Source organism: Bufo bufo, chromosome 2 (genome assembly GCF_905171765.1).
Source record: "Bufo bufo chromosome 2, aBufBuf1.1, whole genome shotgun sequence".
Lineage (NCBI taxonomy): Eukaryota > Metazoa > Chordata > Amphibia > Anura > Bufonidae > Bufo > Bufo bufo.
The window spans coordinates 488,632,715-488,652,772 of record NC_053390.1 but is presented as its reverse complement, the minus strand read 5'-3'; the positions used below and the strand labels follow the sequence as shown (position 1 = coordinate 488,652,772).

The window sequence follows — 20,058 nt, the reverse complement described above, 5'->3', positions numbered from 1 at the left end:
GATACAATAAAATATTTAAAATGTCATACAAAGTACGTAATTTGTGCAGAATTTAAATAACATAATAATAAAAAGTCACAATCGACAATATAAAAAATCCCTTATAGTGTATATATAAACACACATCAGACAGCAAATGGGTACTTGTCTGTAATCTGATTGAATAGGTCCAGAAGGTTAAATTCTCAACACTAGAGCACTAAATGTGTTATTGCTCAATAGTTTTCAATGAGAAATGTCACCATTGATTCGGTATATATCACCGATTATCATTATTGTAGTGCAGTCGCAGGATTTTCTGATTTAATAATAGGAGTTATTCCGAATATATATATATCACAGTTCATGGAACTTATCGGATTACTGTTCAGAAGATGTTAGCTCTAGGTGGCGTCCCACCTTTTTTTTTTTTTTTCCAGCTATTTAAATCCCTTACCTCCACTTCTCAGTGCGGTTTTTTCAATCACCGTTTCCTCAGCGTCCCAAATATTCGATTTCTCCTTACTTGTAAATCAGAATGTCTCACTCTGAGGAGTTTTTGAACTTGATGTAGGACGAGTTTATCATTTAGGAGGTTGTTGGTAAGGGAGGTATAGCTGTAGATCTCCTTGCGTACGCCAAAAATGGTGGTAATGTGGGGTCCAGGTTCCTCCCAGACGCGTTTCGAAGTCCCAAGGGGTGCTGACTTCTTCTTCAGTGGAGGAAGAAGTCAGCACCCCTTGGGACTTCGAAACGCGTCTGGGAGGAACCTGGACCCCACATTACCACCATTTTTGGCGTACGCAAGGAGATCTACAGCTATACCTCCCTTACCAACAACCTCCTAAATGATAAACTCGTCCTACATCAAGTTCAAAAACTCCTCAGAGTGAGACATTCTGATTTACAAGTAAGGAGAAATCGAATATTTGGGACGCTGAGGAAACGGTGATTGAAAAAACCGCACTGAGAAGTGGAGGTAAGGGATTTAAATAGCTGGAAAAAAAAAAAAAAAGTGGGACGCCACCTAGAGCTAACATCTTCTGAACAGTAATCCGATAAGTTCCATGAACTGTGATATATATATATTCGGAATAACTCCTATTATTAAATCAGAAAATCCTGCGACTGCACTACAATAATGATAATCGGTGATATATACCGAATCAATGGTGACATTTCTCATTGAAAACTATTGAGCAATAACACATTTAATGCTCTAGTGTTGAGAATTTAACCTTCTGGACCTATTCAATCAGATTACAGACAAGTACCCATTTGCTGTCTGATGTGTGTTTATATATACACTATAAGGGATTTTTTATATTGTCGATTGTGACTTTTTATTATTATGTTATTTAAATTCTGCACAAATTACGTACTTTGTATGACATTTTAAATATTTTATTGTATCAATAAAGTGACTTGTTTTTGAGCAAAATTTTCCAGATATTGAGTGCCATATCTCCAATATTATTTGTAACTTCAATGTTGTCAACCTTGAGGTCAATTTCAGATGGCAGTAACACAGCCATGCAATAGGGTTCCATATAAGGATGCAACACCCTTGAGGTTCTCCTGGAACTTATGTAGTTCAACAAAAGGCTCTGTGTGAACAAAGTTTGATTCCGAACCACTGGGGGTAAGGCTGTTCAGTCCATCATAAATTAAATACTGTATATGGGTGCAATATGAATGACTGTGGAAAAATTTGCAGGGAATGTACAGTATTAGCATGTAGCACACATGTATCATTTCAATTCTGTTCATATAGATGTACTTGATTGATGTTTTTGCATGTGGCAGGGTAAATACTTTGAGATACAGTTCAGCCGTGGGGGAGAGCCTGATGGAGGTAAAATATCAAACTTTCTTCTGGAAAAATCGCGTGTTGTCAATCAGAATGAGAATGAGCGCAACTTTCATATCTTTTATCAGGTAAATATTATAACGTTATTATGGGACTGAAGTCAGAATCAGTTCCATATTTGTACATTTTTTACATCTATATTGTGGGCAAAATGTGTTGAAGAAATTAAAGTTCTGTAGAAAATAACAACTTTTGTTTAGCATGTAACTCCATTACTGTCTTTAACAGCTAATAGAGGGAGCATCACAAGAACAAAAGCAAAATCTTGGCATCATGACCCCTGATTACTATTTGTACTTGAATAATTCAGATACCTATAAAGTTGAAGGAACCGATGATAGGAATGATTTCTGTGAAACAATGGTAAGTGTTCTTTCATTTGCTTAATTAAGGGACTCCATAACATGGGTTAGATAGAAAGTAACTTGCATCTTTCTTTCACTTCTTGTATTTGCTCATTGTTTTCATCGTTGTTTTTAACAGAATGCCATGCAAGTCATAGGTATTTCATGTGAAGTGCAGCAACTGGTCCTACAAATATCAGCAGGAATCTTGCATCTTGGGAATATCAGCTTTCAAGAGCAGGGGAATTATGCTATGGTAGAGTGCACAGACCGTGAGTAGTACCATTTCATTCCTCCATCAAGCAAGCAATTAGTTATTTGACTATTATAGGAGATGAGAATATTTAGTTTTGCATCATAGCTATGTGTAAGGAAGCATATTGGGGGTTATTCCCCCTAAAAAACTCCTTACAATATACACTGGGGGTATTCCCTGACATACTGTATACCTTCCAGGTTCCTGCATACAGCACTGCATAGGCCTCTTTCACACTTGCGTTGTTGGGATCCGGCATGCACTTCCGTTGCCGGAGGTGCCCGCCGGATCCGGAAAAACGCAAGTGTACTGAAAGCATTTGAAGACGGAACCGTCTTCCAAATGCTTTCAGTGTTACTATGGCACCCAGGACGCTATTAAAGTCCTGGGTGCCATAGTAGGAGCGGGGAGCGGGGGAGCGGTATACTTACAGTCCGTGCGGCTCCCGGGGCACTCCAGAATGACGTCAGAGCGCCCCATGCGCATGGATGACGTGATCCATGTGATCACGTGATCCATGCGCTTGGGGCGCCCTGACGTCACTCTGGAGCGCCCGGGGAGCCGCACGGACGGTAAGTATGCTGCTCCCCCGCTCCCCACTGCACTTTACCATGGCTGCCAGGACTTTAGCATCCCCGCAGCCATGGTAACCATTCAGAAAAAGCTAAATGTCGGCTCCGGCAATGCGCCGAAACGACGTTTAGCTTAAGGCCGGATCCGGATCAATGCCTTCCAATGGGCATTAATTCCGGATCCGGCCTTGCGGCAAGTGTTCCGGATTTTTGGCCGGAGCAAAAAGCGCAGCATGCTGCGGTATTTTCTCCGGCCAAAAAACGTTCCGTTCCGGAACTGAAGACATCCTGATGCATCCTGAACGGATTTCTCTCCATTTAGAATGCATTAGGATAATCCTGATCAGTATTCTTCCGGCATAGAGCCCCGACGACGGAACTCTATGCCGGAAGACAAGAACGCAGGTGTGAAAGAGCCCTTAGACATACAGTGGCATAGGTTACAAACTGGCCAGAATGCGCTGAGATTGAACTACAATTTGTTGTGGCATCATTTCATTATGATCATGCAAATGCTGAAGCACAGCATTAGTGTTAGGCTACATTCACACGTCAGTATTTTTCTATAATCCGATTTTCGGTCCGTTTTTTGCGGATCCGTTGTTCCTGAAAATGTTTCCGTATGTCATCCGTATGTCATCCGTTTTTTGCGGATCCGCACATTGTGCTGTCCGTTTTTTTCCAGGACCCATTGAAAATGAATGGGTCCAGATCTGGTCCAGATCTGTTCCAGAAAAAACGGAACAGATCAGGAAAGAAAAAACGGACGTGTGAATGGACCCTTAAACGAAGCAAGCTTCAGATGTTACATCCGAAGTCGCTCCATTCAAAACTTATGATTAATGCTGTACGGAGATCCAATTCATTATTCCTTGCTTCTCAGATTGGGGTGAATAAACTCTGTAATTCAACTGTTATCAGGGTGCCCCCTTTATTAAATAGATAAGCAATTCTGTTACACATAGATTACACTACTTCTTCACCCCAATTTGAGAATCAAACTGTTATTGGGGTGCCTACCTTGTTCAATAGATATGCAGATCTATTACGCCTTTGTCATGTTCAGGAGGACTGGCAGACTTCCGGAACGTCTTGCAAACAGGACACAGCCAGATTACAGACCAGGAAACCAACTGAGTACTTTATTACACATGTAATAAATGAAAATGACATTAATACAGGAACAGCAGGCAATGGTCATAATGGTAGCACTACCACTGAACCAAGTGCACTGGTAAGGCAGGAGGCCAAACCCAGAGGGGGGAGAGCCAGCGAGCCCTATTCTTCACAGAGCCCCTGGTGGTGTGGATGAACTTGGCTGAGGGCTCACTGGTCACGCCTCCAGGATGGTCCCGCTACCTGCGAAGAAACTCGCTGGTGCAAGCACCAGCGGACCAGACGACAGAGGGATTTGAACCCAAAAAACTCAGGGTAAAGACAAACGGGAACCAGCACACAAGCAGATGCCTGGACCCAATGTGGAACGGAAGCATGGTGGTCACAGGCAGAGACTAGATGTCCTCCCTCCGGAGAACCCAGGAGCCCTCTCCCAAAGGCAGAGCAAACACAGGAAAGGAACAGAAGCAGTAAGGCAGTGCCAGGCTAGAGATGTAACACACAGGATCAGAAACAGTTGAGCACTGCCAGGCTATGCATGGAACAGACAGGATCAGATGCCGTAAAACACTGCTGGGCTATACATGAAACAGACAGGATCAGAAGCAGTTGAGCACTGCCAGGCTATACATGAAACAAACTGGATGAAAAGCAGTTGAGCACTGCCAGGCTATACATGGAACAGACAGGATAAAGACATAGAACAGGTACAGAAGATCAGGCAGGGCATGGACAAGGATACAACAACAATGCTTTACCAGGTGACATCACACACAAAGGCAGATGGCAAAACCCCCTGGGTCAGCAGCAAGGGGCTACACCCAGCAAGGCACAAGACAGACTGACCACAAACTCCACAGTCCACAGATAGAAATAGCTACAATGACGAGGGCCACACCTAGGCCCATAACAGGGAATGTTAACCCCACCAGAACCAGGAGTGACAAGAAGCACACAACAAACGATACAAGTGTCAGTTCACACAGTCACAGAATGCTACAGCCAGCAGGCCCAAACAACAACCAACATACACAGGATAACCCATAGCCAGTACGAGTTTACAGGCAGCCAGCCTACACAACAACAAAGAGTGACAGAACTGCACTGTGATACAAGAAACTAATAGCATTCATACTCAGACCATGTTCACACACAAAGCCGCAGCCAGCACGCATCACAGAACCAGCATACAGTGAGGAACAGAAGTATTTGAACACCCTGCGATTTTGCAAGTTCTCCCACTTAGAAATCATGGAGGGGTCTGAAATTCACATTGTAGGTGCATTCCCACTCTGAGAGACAGAATAAAAAAAATAATAATCAGGAAATCACATTGTATGATTTTTAAAGAATGTATTTGTCTTGCACTGCTGAACATAAGTATTTGAACACCTGAGAAACTGCAACAATTCTGGCTGTCAAAGACCTGTTACTGTGCCTTTAAAAAGTCCACCTCTACTCCACTCATTAATCTAACATAGTAGCACCTGTCTGAGCTCTTTAAAGACACCTGTCCACCCCACAGTCAGTCAGACGCCAACTACTACCATGGGCAAAAAGCTGTCAAAAGACTCCAGAGACAAAATTGTGGACCTCCACAAGGTTGGAAAGTGCTACGGGGCAATTGCCAAGCAGCTTGGTGAAAAAAAAAATCAACTGTTGGAGCAATTGTTAGAAAATGTAAGAGGCTAAAGACGACTGTCAATTTCCCTCGGACTGGGACATCATGCAAGATCTCACCTCGTGGGGTATCACTGATGATAAGAAAAGTGAGGAATCAGCCCAGAACGACAAGGGAGGAGCTAGTCAATGACATGAAGAGAGCTGGGACCACAGTTTCAAAGGTCACTGTCAGTAGAACACTACGCCGTCATGGTTTCAAATCATGCATTGAACGGAAGGTTACCCTGCTCAAGTCATCACATGTCCAGGCCCGTCTGAAGTTTGCCAATGACCATCTGGATAATCCAGAGGAGGCATGGGAGAAAGTCATGTGGTCAGATGAGACCAAAGCAGAAGTTTTTGGTATAAACTTCACTCGTTGTGTTTGGAGGAAAAAGAAGGATGAGTTGCATCCCAAGAACACCATCCCTACTGTGAAGCATGGGGGTGGTAACATCATGCTTTGGGGGTGCTTTTCTGCGAAGAGGACAGGACGACTGCACTGTATTAAGGAGAGTATGAATGGGGCCATTTATTGTGAGATTTTGAGCAACAACCTCTTTCCCTCAGTCAGAGCATTCAAGATGGGTCGTGGCTGGGTCTTCCAACATGACAACGACCCGAAGCACACAGCCAGGATAACCAAGGAGTGGCTCCGTAAGAAACATATCTAACCTAGCCATTCTCCAGATCTAAATCCAATAGAACATCTTTGGAGGGAGCTGAAACTCCGTGTTGCTCAGTGACCGCCCCAAAACCTGCCAGATCTAGAGGAGATCTGTGTGGAGGAGTGGGCCAAAATCCCTGCAGTGTGTGCAAACCTGGTCAAGAACTACTGGAAACGTTTGACCTCTGTAATTGCAAACAAAGGCTTCTGCACCAAATATTAACACTGATTTTCTCAGGTGTTCAAATACTTATGTTCAGCAGTGCAAGACAAATTCTTTTAAAATCATACAATGTGATTTCCTGAATTTTTTTATTTTGATTCTGTCTCTGAGTGGGAATGCACCTACAATGTGAATTTCAGACCCCTCCATGATTTCTAAGTGGGAGAACTTGCAAAATCACAGGGTGTTCAAATGCTTCTGTTCCTCACTGTACATGGAAACCCATAGCCAGTACACAAAGTGCATGCAGCCAGCCTGCATGGCACCGGTGACAGGTAGTGATGAGCAGCAGGGGTCATATTCGAATTTGTGATATATCAACTTAAGCAGGGAGGAATGACGAATATTCTAAAAAACAAATATATAGCAAGGTCCCTGTGGTGATAGAGAAAAAAGAATAATCACATATGGAACGGATGGTAACTGCCCATGTTAAATATCTAGGAGGGGGTTCTGTGCTGGTCCTGTAAGATCGAGCCTTCCCAATGTATAACAGGGTAATATAGTGCTAGCAAACAGTACTAATGCTCACATTGTGGCCCCTCACAGTAATTATGCCCACCTTCTGACTCCTTCACAAGGAACTTGTCACGACTGTGACTGATCCAGACAGGTCTGGGAGGAGAAGGTCGCAGCGACTTGCTACTCGCGATAGCTTGTGAGTTTGCTCCATGGTTCAGGATATGTCATCCGGGTTTTGCCTTGTGAACCTTTTTGTCCTGACTGGGAGTTTGTAGGCATCCTTCTCAGGTGAGTCCTGTCTGCCACTCCCAGCTACTATATTAGTTTCAGTTTCACTTGCAGTCATTGCCAGATATAGTCCTTACTTCCAGTTCTATTCTGACCTTTGAAGGAGATCGTTTGATGGTGTTGCTGTGGAGCTCTTGTCCGGCGTGGACTGTCGTGATTGGGATCGCCTTCTCTGCTCGTGACTGGATAAGTCTATCTCTGCTATAGTTTGTTTGTTGCTGTCTTCCCCTGCTGTTCTCCTAGACATGAGTGATGGTGACTAGTGCTCCCATCGGCCTTTCCCCACTCTAGGCTTGTTAGGGTGACTGAGGGTTTAGGCATCCTGCTCGCCGCACAGGTTCACACCCCGTCTAGGGTATCAGGGCAGACAGGTGCCAGCTTAGGGTTAGTCAGTGGTGGCCATACTATTCCCATCCATAGATAAGGGTCCCCCTTCCCCTCCGTCTGGTGCGACACGACTGCTGCTGGGATAGCGGTCGTGACAGAACTTGAGCAGGGAGGAATCATAACTTCAGATGGAAAAAAATGAAAAATATTCTAAAAAACAAATATATTGCACTATATTCAATGTAGTGCTATATATTTTGAAACACTCCTGTATTGATCGCGTAATATTTGCATATTCCGCGATCATTACATTGCTGATTTTTCAAATAAAAAAATGACGAATATTTGAAAAATTTATATATAGCACTATATTTGAAATATTCGCTAATTCTCAAAGTTGCGATATTCGCGATAAATATTCGTAATTCGAATATTCGCGCTCGACACTATTTGTCATGACATGCCTGTTTCCTTATTATTCTGGTTGGCCAATATGACCTCTGAAGAGAGCTCCAAGACAGAGAGCCCATCTTGTTTAATAGATACGCAGATCTATTACGCCTTGATTCTCAAATTAGAGTGAATAATTAGTGTAATTTAATGCAGAGGTGTAGCTAGGCTTTCCTGGACCCGGGGCAAGGATTCAGATTTGAGTCCTCAGCCCTTTCCCGTGCAACTTAAACTTACATAAGGAGGCAATATTTAAGCATCTTGCGCAGAGCGCCCCAGCAGTTTTTTTTTTTTTACACTAAGCCACTCCTCTAACTCTGCCCAATGCATAACTATACTCACCTAGTTCCAGCTAATAAAATCTATTATAGGGTGCATGGTGGTGAAAGGATTGGTTCCTTTCTTCTAAGACCACCTTGGTTTGAAGCCTACTGGATCCAGGAGAAGTATTTCTCGGTGGCAAGAAAGACACATGCACACTAAGTAGCCAAGAAATACTCAGATTTATTGTAAGCATATCATGTCCTTTTATAGGTGTACGTAGCCTAAGCAGTGCGGACCACTCATAATGCAGGGAATGGTTAAATATATGCATACGTCAAATCTGAGAAATCAGCACACATAAGAAAAATGAAACCTAAACAGTTCAAGTAAAAAAAATGAATCTCAACTCTACAACTAGGAATAGAAACTTAACATTCAGTAATACAAGATGAGGACAAAACAAAAGATGGCTAAAATAATTCCCTTCAACCCCCTTTTAGAACCATAGAATTATATAATATGGTTCTTACCCCCTTTTTTCTTCCCCTCTTTGTATCTTAGAAGGGATCCTGACCCAGGAGTTTTGTCGTTAAGGGGTAGACTTTTATAAAGTGTCATATTCTCTACCCCCTTTGACAGTAGTTTCCGAAAACATGGGATGACGCATATTACAATTATACCTATAAAAATTAGTATGATCAGTATTACCACACCTAGTTGTACCAGGGCCTGTTTCCAACCAGTAATCTATCCAAAATACTGATCCCACGGGTTGGAGATACCAGAGTTTCTTTTTAACTCTATTGATAGATCTTCGAGCTTCTGTATGGCGATGGTTACCTTACCATTAGGACCTGTATTGTGGGGATGTATGTGCAGCAAGAAGTGGGATCACTAAGCATTTTACAAACGCCACCTTTCTCGGCCAGTATCATGTCAAATACCATCCTATTTTGGAACGTCATTATGGAGTCCGCTTGTAACTGCTCAGCCATCCCTTGCAGGGCGTCCCTGGTATAGTTAACAAAGCGCTGTTGGTTTTAATATATATAGTTTATCCAATCCACATTTTTGTTTATTGTAGTCATAGGGATAATAGACTCAAATCCTGCCCTCACTTGATCCCTAGCTTTAAACTCATCAGGTACCCCCCTTAGGACACCTATAGCATCAATGTACACATGAGGATCAAAACTACCCTGGGGACGTGCGTTTCTTCAGGATCTTGAGTGTCTGGGTGAAGACTGTGTGTATGAGTCTGTTGGATCACTAAATATATGGATGTTCATGAGGGCTTTGGCCAGTGTACACTCTCCCTGCCATTTTCCTTCTAGTCTGGACCTTATTTTGTTATCCCCACAGATCCAGAACACGTCCCCAATGGAATAAACCAGATTTTGTGTCACATTTGGGGGCAGATGACTGTAGGAAGAACAATACCCCTGAACGAAGTCGCCCCACTTCCTACCAACCTAACCTCCCTTGTAACAAGTGTAATTCCCTGGATATATGGTGATGCCTTCGCTCGGGTGGGGTGTTTTCGTTAGTAGAGGGTACTTTTTTTTCCATCCTTCACAGGTGGTATCATTTGAGGAGGTGTTGGTGTAGAGTTGTAGAAAACATTCCTCTACATTAGTTGGGAGATTAAGAGGGACATTTCCAAGGTAGGGTCTAGCCAAACCACATACATAGCAATTTGATTTGTTTACAGAAGCAACACTAAACTTCATCCATTCCATCCTTAGGTATCTGTATACCCTGATTCTGCAGCTAGGGTATCTTGGACGTCTGGATTGGCAATAGCAAGCATATTGTAGAAGGTTAAAACATTAGGCTTTGGAAGAAGTTTGGAGGAGACAGGGGTAGATTTTGTTGCTGGGGGCTTGTAGGCTTTATTCTTATACATATCATCCAGATAGAAGGGGCAGTGGATCTAACCTCCTCCAGAATATAGTACCCCCAATATATATCTACCCCTATCCTCCGGGGATGGGTTTTCTATATTAAGTATGAGTGACATGGCAGCAGTTTTCATCGGGCTGTCGGGGCAGTTCCTAGGTCCTGTTTGGGTGATTGTCATTCTAACGAGCAGTGATCTCCCCTTCTTATCCTTTTTGTTTAGGGCGCTTTGTGCTTTGAACCCCCAGTCCTCCCCAGTATTCCACCCCCTGCATTCCAACTCCCACAATACTGCCCATAGTATTTATCAGAGACACATATGTATATAGTTGAGCATATGGGTATGATAGGCCTGTCACACAGGCTATGATTGAACCTGAAGGTGGCTGCTTCTGTGTTGGATGAATTATACCAGAAAGTAGTATTTGCTCCTTTCATAAATGCAAAGTAGTTGGCACCTTGATCATTTTGCAGGAATACCGGCGTACCACCTATCTTAGTTATATCCACTTCCGCCCTAGTCCATCTATTAGCGATAAATAGGACTAGTGCTGTCCACAGTGGCCTAAAACTCAGGTAATGCATCCTCAAGCTCAGGGCTATGTGCCCCTGTTATCACCTTATCCTTATCCTGGGGAGTTTCTTCGAGGTCAGGGCTGTCCGCCCCCGATATTACCTCTGACTGCTCGGGCGGGGCGCTCTTGTAGAGTTTCACTCTTGTGGCATGGATCCAGGTTGGGCTTTCTTCAGTAAGGATTGCAGTTCTGGGGGAGGCTATCACGGTGGTGGGAGGCTTGAAGGTGAAATCTGCTGGAGCCTTCCCTTTTCGGAGGGTCTTGACCAATACTTTGTCCCCTGGCTTAAAGGGATGTGTAGCATCCTGTGGGAGAGAAGGAGACTTACAAGCAACTTTTTCCTCTATTATTTTCAATCTGGTGATCAGCTGCCTCACATATTCCTCCCTAATGAGGTCCATATCCCCTGTTTGCGTCACCAAGGGTCCTTTTGCCCATGGTGTGGGAAAAGGTCTTCCCATGAGAATCTCGAAAGGTGACATCCCTAGTTTCTTATTAGGTGTCATTCTGATCTCTGCCAGGACAATTGGTAGCACCTGTTTCCATTTCTCAAAGGTACTTGAAGTAGCCTTCCTTAATTTGTCCTTTATTGTTCTGTTCATTCTTTCCACAATACCAGAACTTTGTGGGTGGTACGGGATATGAAATTTCCACTCTATCTTGAGCATGTTTACTAGTTCCCTGTTTACCTTAGATGTAAAAGCTGGCCCCTGGTCAGACTCTATTCTTAGTGGACATCCCCACCTTGGTATGATCTCATGTGTAAGTATTTTTGCAACTGTCTTTGCATCTTCTGCTCTGGTGGGGTAAACTTCTGGCTATCTGCTAAACATGTCCACTATCACTAGTGCATACTCCTGTTTTCCTTTTGTCCTGGGGATATGTGTAAAGTCTATTTGTAAGTATGTAAAAGGCGAGGTGGGGTAATCCAGGTGTTGGTGCAGTACCTTTATGTTGTTATTGGGGTTGTTCCTTAGTCATGTAACGCACCTTCTGATGTAGTCCTTGACCATTTCTTCTATTTTCATAATATAAAAGTTTTGCTTTAGTAAAGTGCATGTGGTTTGTATGCTGTTGTGTCCTACTCCATGAAAATGAGCAATGAACAAAGGTACACTGCACCTAGGGATGCATGGTCTCCCCTCTTTGCAGATTAATCCAGTTATTGGATTTTTCTACAATACTGGAAAACACCAGTCTTTCATTTCCGACTGTGTAGCAGAGATTTAGAGATCCACTATCATCTGTGCCTCTTCTAGTGAGGGTGAGGTGAGGAGGGATAGTTGTAATGTGGCGAGTGTCTGTAATGCTGCCTGCTTGGCCTCCATATCTGCAAATGCATTGGGTCTGCTACAGGACCCGTCTACAAACACTTCTGGAGCACCGGGTATTGGCGTGGATGAGAGGTCTGATCTAGGTGAAGTCTCATAGTGGATGGAGTGAATGCAATCATGTGGTTCTGGGAGTTGATTTTCATCATTCTTGAGACCTAATAAAGCGTTGAGTATGGGTGCGGGTCCTGCAGTGTGTGTAGCGTATTGTACTTCAAGTGAGGGATTGCTCAAGAGTAAGATCTCATACCCTGAGAGCCTTTGGGCTGACATCTGTTGTGTGTGGATGCCTCTTAGGAGCCCTATTACATCATGGGTTGTGTGTAGGATGGTGTGGTGTCTAAGTGTAAGAGTGGACATCATTTCCACGACCATAGCACATGCTGCAAGAGACTTGAGACATGCCAGCATCCCCTGAACAGTGACTGGCATTACCTTCGAGAAAAATGCACAGGGGCGTAGCTTACCTCCGTGGAACTGGGTCAGCACCCCCGCCATGATTTTACAGTTGTCCCGAGCAAAGACATGGAATGATAACTTATAGTCAGGGAGGCCCAAACCAGGACTTGACATGAGAGGACATTTCAATGAATCAAAGGCACTTAACATTTCACTTGACCATCTAATAAGATCTGGCATTTCTGACAGAGTGGCTAGTCTCAGGAGCAATCAGGGATCTATTGTCTGCAGTAGTTTATCATACCAAGAATGGACAGCAGTTCCTTCTTGGTTTGCAGGGTGACCAGGCCCGCAACAGACTGGACCCTTTGTGGGCTGATTCTCCTTTCCCCCTGTGTGAGACCAAAGCCCAGATACTCAACTGTCTCTTGACACCACTGTATCTTCTGTGACACTTTATGACCACAATCTGACAACCATTTTAACAAAGATATACCATCATTTTCATTGGCCTCCGCTGACAAGCTACACAGTAAGAGATCATCCACGTATTGTAAGAGGACTGAACCCTGGAGGGGTGCCATGGTTTCAAAGTGGCTTGGAGGACAATGCTGTACACAACTGGTGAATCAGCATATCCCTGCGGCATCCTGCACCAGGTTAGCTGACGCCCGTTGATGGAAAAAGCAAAAAGGAGTCTAGTCTGCTTGTCAACTGGGATAGAGAAGAAAGCATTTTTCAAGTCCATCACACTGAAACGCACAGCATCTGCTGGAATGGCCGAGAGCAACTGAGAAATGTCAGGGACAATGGGTGCGATGGGCACAATGAGGTTATTAATAGCTCTGAGGTCTTGAACGAACCTTACCAAGCCATCTGTTTTGGTGACAGGGTAATGGGGGTGCAGTATGGGGATACTGTTTCTTCCACTACCCCCTTTCTTAAAAACTCTTCTATCATTGGTCTAATACCATTAATCTTTTCCTTTGACAAGGGATATTGCTTCTGATAAACAGCAGTCGCTCCTTGTTTTAGGGTGGCCCTATAGGGTGTGCAATCGATGAAACTTGTGTCGTAATCATCCTTAGACCAGAGCCGTGTGTCTAATTGTTGGAATATTTCAGGCATGTCTGTAAGTGTTAACATACAATGTGAGGGTGTGGAGATCGGTATCATATCTGAGCGTACATGGAGGCCCTTTTGTGATACTAATACCTTCAAGCGCAATTTGCTAATCAATTCTCGGTCTAACAGACTGACTGGACAGTCGGATATGATACAGAAAACATGATCAGTGATATAATCTCCCTCAGGTGTCTGTAATGGCATTGGGAGAGTCTGGTATGTTTTGGTAAGTACCCCATTAATTCCCATTGAAGGATCGGGCTTTCTTAAAGGACCTTTGTAAAGATCCTTACAAAACACTAGTTGTAGCGCCACTGTCTACCATGAAGGCTACCTTGCGCCCCCCTACCTTGAGGATGATGATAAGTGACTGCTTCCAATTACTTGTGATCTGTGTCAAAGTGGGGACGCCATCCTCCGGGCAGCGTCAGTACTGTGGCTGTTGATTCCAATCAACAGGGAATCTGTGTCCCTGACTGGAGTTGGGGTTAGCAGGTCGGACTTGTGTGTTGTTTTGTTGCGGTGAAGCGTTGGGTGTGTTGTCAGGCAATCCCTGCGGACCGGGAGCCCTCCTTGGGTATTGGCACGGACAGGCCCAATGGCCCTCTTGGCCACAATTATAACAGGCCTGTCTGTCTGTCCTGTGTGTAGTTTGGCCTGGTTGGGCATAGTTATCCCTTCGGGGGGGTCTGTTCTGTGACTGGGGCCATTGTTGGGGTCTCGGCTGTCTCTGTTTGCTCACAGTGTTGGCTCCTGAACCTTTGTAACTATGTGTGGGGTTCTGTATCTTCCTGATCTCAAAGCATCCCGCTGCCTCCTCCTTATATAAGTGTTTCTCAAAGTTAGGGATGAGCGAACCCGAACTATACAGTTCGGGTTCGCTCATCCCTAACTTTGAGAAACACTTATATAAGAAGGAGGCAGAAGGATGCTTTGAGATCAGGAAGATACAGACCCCCACACATAGTTACCGAATTTTGGGGTGTCCGTGACACGGACCCGAACCCGAACATTTTCGTAAAAGTTCGGGTTCGGTGTTCGGCGCTTTCTTGGCGCTTTTTGAAAGGCTGCAAAGCAGCCAATCAACGAGCGTCATGCTACTTGCACCAAGAGGCCATCACAGCCATGACTACTATTAGCATGGCTGTGATTGGCCAGTGCAGCATGTAACCCAGCCTCTATTTAAGCTGGAGTCACGTAGCGCCGCACGTCACTCTGCTCTGATCATTTTAGAGATAGGATGCAGCTGATGCTGTTAGGGCGAGATTAGGCAGTGATTTACTTACTGAAGTGATCGATATACAGCTGTGTATCATACAACCTCTGCTATTCAATTGCACACTGTTTTAAGGCTGCCCACAGCGTTTTTCAGTCACTTTTTTTCTGGGGTGATCGGCGGCCATTTTGTGTCTTGTGGTGCGCCAGCACAAGCTGCCGCCAAGTCCATTTTTAACCATCAATAGTGTGTTTGTTTGTTTTTTTGCTATATCCTACATCAGGGGCTTGGCTGTGCTTGCTATTTTATTGAGGGGTAAAATACAATTGCCAAAATAGCAGTACCCTAAATCTGGTGTTTCAGCTGTGGCTAGCCAATTGTAATACTGTCTGCTGTCTGCCGACGCACAGTTTTTGTTCTGGGTTGAAATACAATTCCCAACTTAGCAATTCCCTAAATCAGTGGTTTCTGCTGTATCAGGCCAAGTTTAAATCTATCCATAAAAGGGTATATTACATTGAAGGAGCGGATAGGGTCATCCTCAATAACTTCACACACTACCGTGCATTTCCATTTCCGTCTAATTCTGTCCATAAACGTATACCTGTCATCCAGGGTCTAAATACTAGGCCTACAATTTATATTCAGCTAAATCTGTCATTACTGCTGTGCCTGTATTAGTGTAATACGGTACCTAAATAGATAGCCAGATAGTGTTAGGTGCCTGTAAAAAAAAAAAGGTCTGAATTTGAATTCAATACATTGGGCCAAATAATTTTTTTATTATTGTGGTGAACGGTAACAATGAGGAAAACATCGCGGACATGGTCGTGGTGGTGTTAGTGGACCCTCTGGTGCTGGGAGAGGACGTGGCCATTCTGCCACAGCCACACGTCCTAGTGTACCAACTACCTCAGGTCCCAGTAGCCGCCAGAATTTACAGCCATATTTGGTGGGGCCCAATGCCATTCTAAGGATGGTAAGGCGTGAGCAGGTACAGGCATTAGTCAATTGGGTGGCCGACAGTGGATCCAGCACGTTCACATTATCTCCCACCCAGTCTTCTGCAGAAAGCGCACAGATGGCGCCTAAAAACCAAGCCCATCAGTCTGTCACATCACCCCCATGCATATCAGGGAAACTGAGCGTCAAGTTATGCAGCAGTCTCTTATGCTGTTTGAAGACTCTGCTGGCAGGGTTTCCCAAGGGCATCCACCTAGCCCTTCCCCAGCAGTGGAAGACATAGAATGCACTGACGCACAACCACTTATGTTTCCTGATTATGAGGACATGGGAATACCACCTCAGCACGTCTCTGATGATGACGAAACACAGGTACCAACTGCTGCTTCTTTCTGCAGTGTGCAGACTGAACAGGAGGTCAGGGAGGAAGACTGGGTGGAAGACGATGCAGGGGACGATGAGGTCCTAGACCCCACATGGAATGAAGGTCGTGCCACTGACTTTCAGAATTCGGAGGAAGAGGCAGTGGTGAGACCGAGCCAACAGCGTAGCAAAAGAGGGAGCAGTGGGCAAAAGCAGAACACCCGCCGCCAAGAGAGTCCGTCTGCTACTGGCCACCGCCATCTGGGACCGAGCACCCCAAAGGCAGCTTCAAGGAGTTCCCTGGCGTGGCAGTTCTTCAAACAATGTGCTGACGACAAGACCCGAGTGGTTTGCACGCTGTGCCATCAGAGCCTGAAGCGAGGCATTAACGTTCTGAACCTTAGCACAACCTGCATGAACAGGCACCTGCATGCAAAGCATGAACTGCAGTGGAGTAAACACCTTAAAAACAAGGAACTCACTCAGGCTCCCCCTGCTACCTCTTCTGCTGCTGCCGCCTCGGCCTCTTCCTCCGCCTCTGGAGGAACGTTGGCACCTGCCGCCCAGCAAACAGAGGATGTACCACCAACACCACCACCTCCGTCACCAAGCATCTCAATGTCACGGATGGTGTACAGGAAACAAGACAATACCATATAAACAATGTCTCTCTGGATCCACAACTAAGGAACAAAGGGAGACCCCTGCAATAGACCTGCCGCTCTCCCTCACTGCTCAGCCTATGCGAACACCCCAAAGGTGGATGGCCGCATATCCACGTTCCTCGGCTATCTATTACCTGAAGACCCTACAATAGTGAAGGGACACGACCACCGGCTCCCTACACTGACACGGAGGGAGTCAGGGTCACCTGGATCCAGAAAAGACAAAATCATAAATACATAAACAGCACTTATCTTGCAGACGACTGACGACTGAGGACTGAGGACTGGGAACTGGGAACTGGGAACAGCATGCACACACACTCCAGGAAGTTGTATCAGCCGCACACTACTGCATTATGGGGAGGAACTTAAAGGGTAGCAATCAGTCCAACTGCATGACAGCTGAGATAGACTAACGAGATGAGAAACTAAACCAAAACAAAGAAATTCAAGGAGGAGGATATGAGAAGCTCCTGTGAGCGCTTCTCAGCTGTCTGGCTGTGACACTCAACCATGTCACACGGCAGCGTTCTGCTCTCCATCTCTCAAACATTTGAGAGAAAGCGTAAATTCCCACCTAGCCACCCTCGATCCCTGGCCCTGAATACAAGCATTTCTAAACTACTGGCCTATGAAATGCTGTCATTCAGGCTGGTGGACACAGACAGCTTCAAACAGCTCATGTCGCTTGCTGTCCCACAGTATGTTGTTCCCAGCCGCCACTACTTCTCCAAGAGAGCCGTGCCTTCCCTGCACAACCAAGTATCCGATAAAATCAAGTGTGCACTGCGCAACGCCATCTGTGGCAAGGTCCACCTAACCACAGATACGTGGACCAGTAAGCACGGCCAGGGATGCTATATCTCCCTAACTGCACACTGGGTAAATGTAGTGACGGCTGGGCCCCAGGTGGAGAGCTGTTTGGCGCACGTCCTTCCGCCGCCAAGGATCGCAGGGCAACATTCTTTGCCTCCTGTTGCCTCCTCCTCCTACTCGGCTTCCTCCTCCTCTTCTTCCACCTGCTCATCCAGTCAGCGACACACCTTCACCACCAACTTCAGCACAGCCCGGGGTAAACGTCAGCAGGCCATTCTGAAACTCATATGTTTGGGGGACAGGCCCCACACCGCACAGGAGTTGTGGCGGGGTATAGAACAACAGACCGACGAGTGGTTGCTGCCGGTGAGCCTCAAGCCCGGCCTGGTGGTGTGCGATAATGGGCGAAATCTCGTTGCAGCTCTGGGACTAGCCGGCTTGACGCACATCCCTTGCCTGGCGCATGAGCTGAATTTGGTGGTGCAGAAGTTCATTCACAACTACCCCGACATGTCAGAGCTGCTGCATAAAGTGCGGGCCGTCTGTGCGCGCTTCCGGCGTTCACATCCTGCCGCTGCTTGCCTGTCTGCGCTACAGCGTAACTTCGGCCTTCCCGCTCACCGCCTCATATGCGACGTGCCCACCAGGTGGAACTCCACCTTGCACATACTGGACAGACTGTGCGAGCAGCAGCAGGCCATAGTGGAGTTTCAGCTGCAGCACGCACTGGTCAGTCGCACTGCGGAACAGCACCACTTCACCACCAATGACTGGGCCTCCATGCGAGACCTGTGTGCCCTGTTGCGCTGTTTCGAGTACTCCACCAACATGGCCAGTGGCGATGATGCCGTTATCAGCGTTACAATACCACTTCTATGTCTCCTTGAGAAAACACTTAGGGCGATGATGGAAGAGGAGGTGGCCCAGGAGGAGGAGGAAGAGGGGTCATTTTTAGAACTTTCAGGCCAGTCTCTTCGAAGTGACTCAGAGGGAGGTTTTTTGCAACAGCAGAGACCAGGTACAAATGTGGCCAGACAGGGCCCACTACTGGAGGACGAGGAGGACAAGGATGAGGAGGAGGTGGAGGAGGATGAGGATGAAGCATGTTCACAGCGGGGTGGCACCCAACGCAGCTCGGGCCCATCACTGGTGCGTGGCTGGGGGGAAACGCAGGACGATGACGATACGCCTCCCACAGAGCACAGCTTGTCCTTACCTCTGGGCAGCCTGGCACACATGAGCGACTACATGCTGCAGTGCCTGCGCAACGATAGCAGAGTTGCCCACATTTTAACGTGTGCGGACTACTGTGTTTCCACCCTGCTGGATCCCCGGTATAAAGACAATGTGCCCACCTTACTTCCTGCACTGGAGCGTGATAGGAAGATGCGCGAGTACAGGCGCACGTTGGTAGACGCGCTACTGAGAGCATTCCCAAATGTCACAGGGGAACAAGTGGAAGCCCAAGGCGAAGGCAGAGGAGGAGCAAGAGGTCGCCAACGCAGCTGTGTCACGGCCAGCTCCTCTGAGGGCAGGGTTAGCATGGCAGAGATGTGGAAAAGTTTTGTCACCACGCCACAGCTAACTGCACCACCACCTGATACGGAACGTGTTAGCAGCAGGCAACATTTCACTAACATGGTGGAACAGTACGTGTGCACACCCCTCCACGTACTGACTGATGGTTCGGCCCCATTCAACTTCTGGGTCTCCAAATTGTCCATGTGGCCAGAGCTAGCCTTTTATGCCTTGGAGGTGCTGGCCTGCCCGGCGGCCAGCGTTTTGTCTGAACGTGTATTCAGCACGGCAGGGGGCGTCATTACAGACAAACGCAGCCGCCTGTCTACAGCCAATGTGGACAAGCTGACGTTCATAAAAATTAACCAGGCATGGATCCCACAGGACCTGTCCATCCCTTGTGCAGATTAGACATTAACTACCTCCCCTTAACCATATATTATTGTACTCCAGGGCACTTCCTCATTCAATCCTATTTTTATTTTCATTTTACCATTATATTGCGGGGCAACCCAAAGTTGAATGAACCTCTCCTCTGTCTGGGTGCCGGGGCCTAAAAATATCTGACAGTGGCCTGTTCCAGTGGTGGGTGACATGAAGCCTGATTCTCTGCTATGACATGAAGACTGATTCTCTGCTGACATGAAGCCAGATTCTCTGCTATGGGACCTCTTTCCTCTGTCTGGGTGCCGGGGCCTAAATATATGA

The 20,058-nt window shown here is 46.0% G+C and overlaps 1 protein-coding gene across 3 annotated transcripts in view; it reads left to right on the top strand.

Annotated features, from left to right (window-relative positions):
- Window positions 1-20,058, top strand: part of MYO1F (myosin IF) — a 1,016,322-nt gene that overhangs the window by 428,876 nt on the left and 567,388 nt on the right. For all 3 annotated transcript variants that reach the window (XM_040417777.1, XM_040417776.1, XM_040417775.1), the window contains exons 7-9: window positions 1,786-1,917; window positions 2,078-2,212; window positions 2,333-2,465. In XM_040417777.1, coding sequence (XP_040273711.1) covers window positions 1,786-1,917; window positions 2,078-2,212; window positions 2,333-2,465 — 400 coding nt within the window. The remainder of the gene's footprint in view (window positions 1-1,785; window positions 1,918-2,077; window positions 2,213-2,332; window positions 2,466-20,058) is intronic.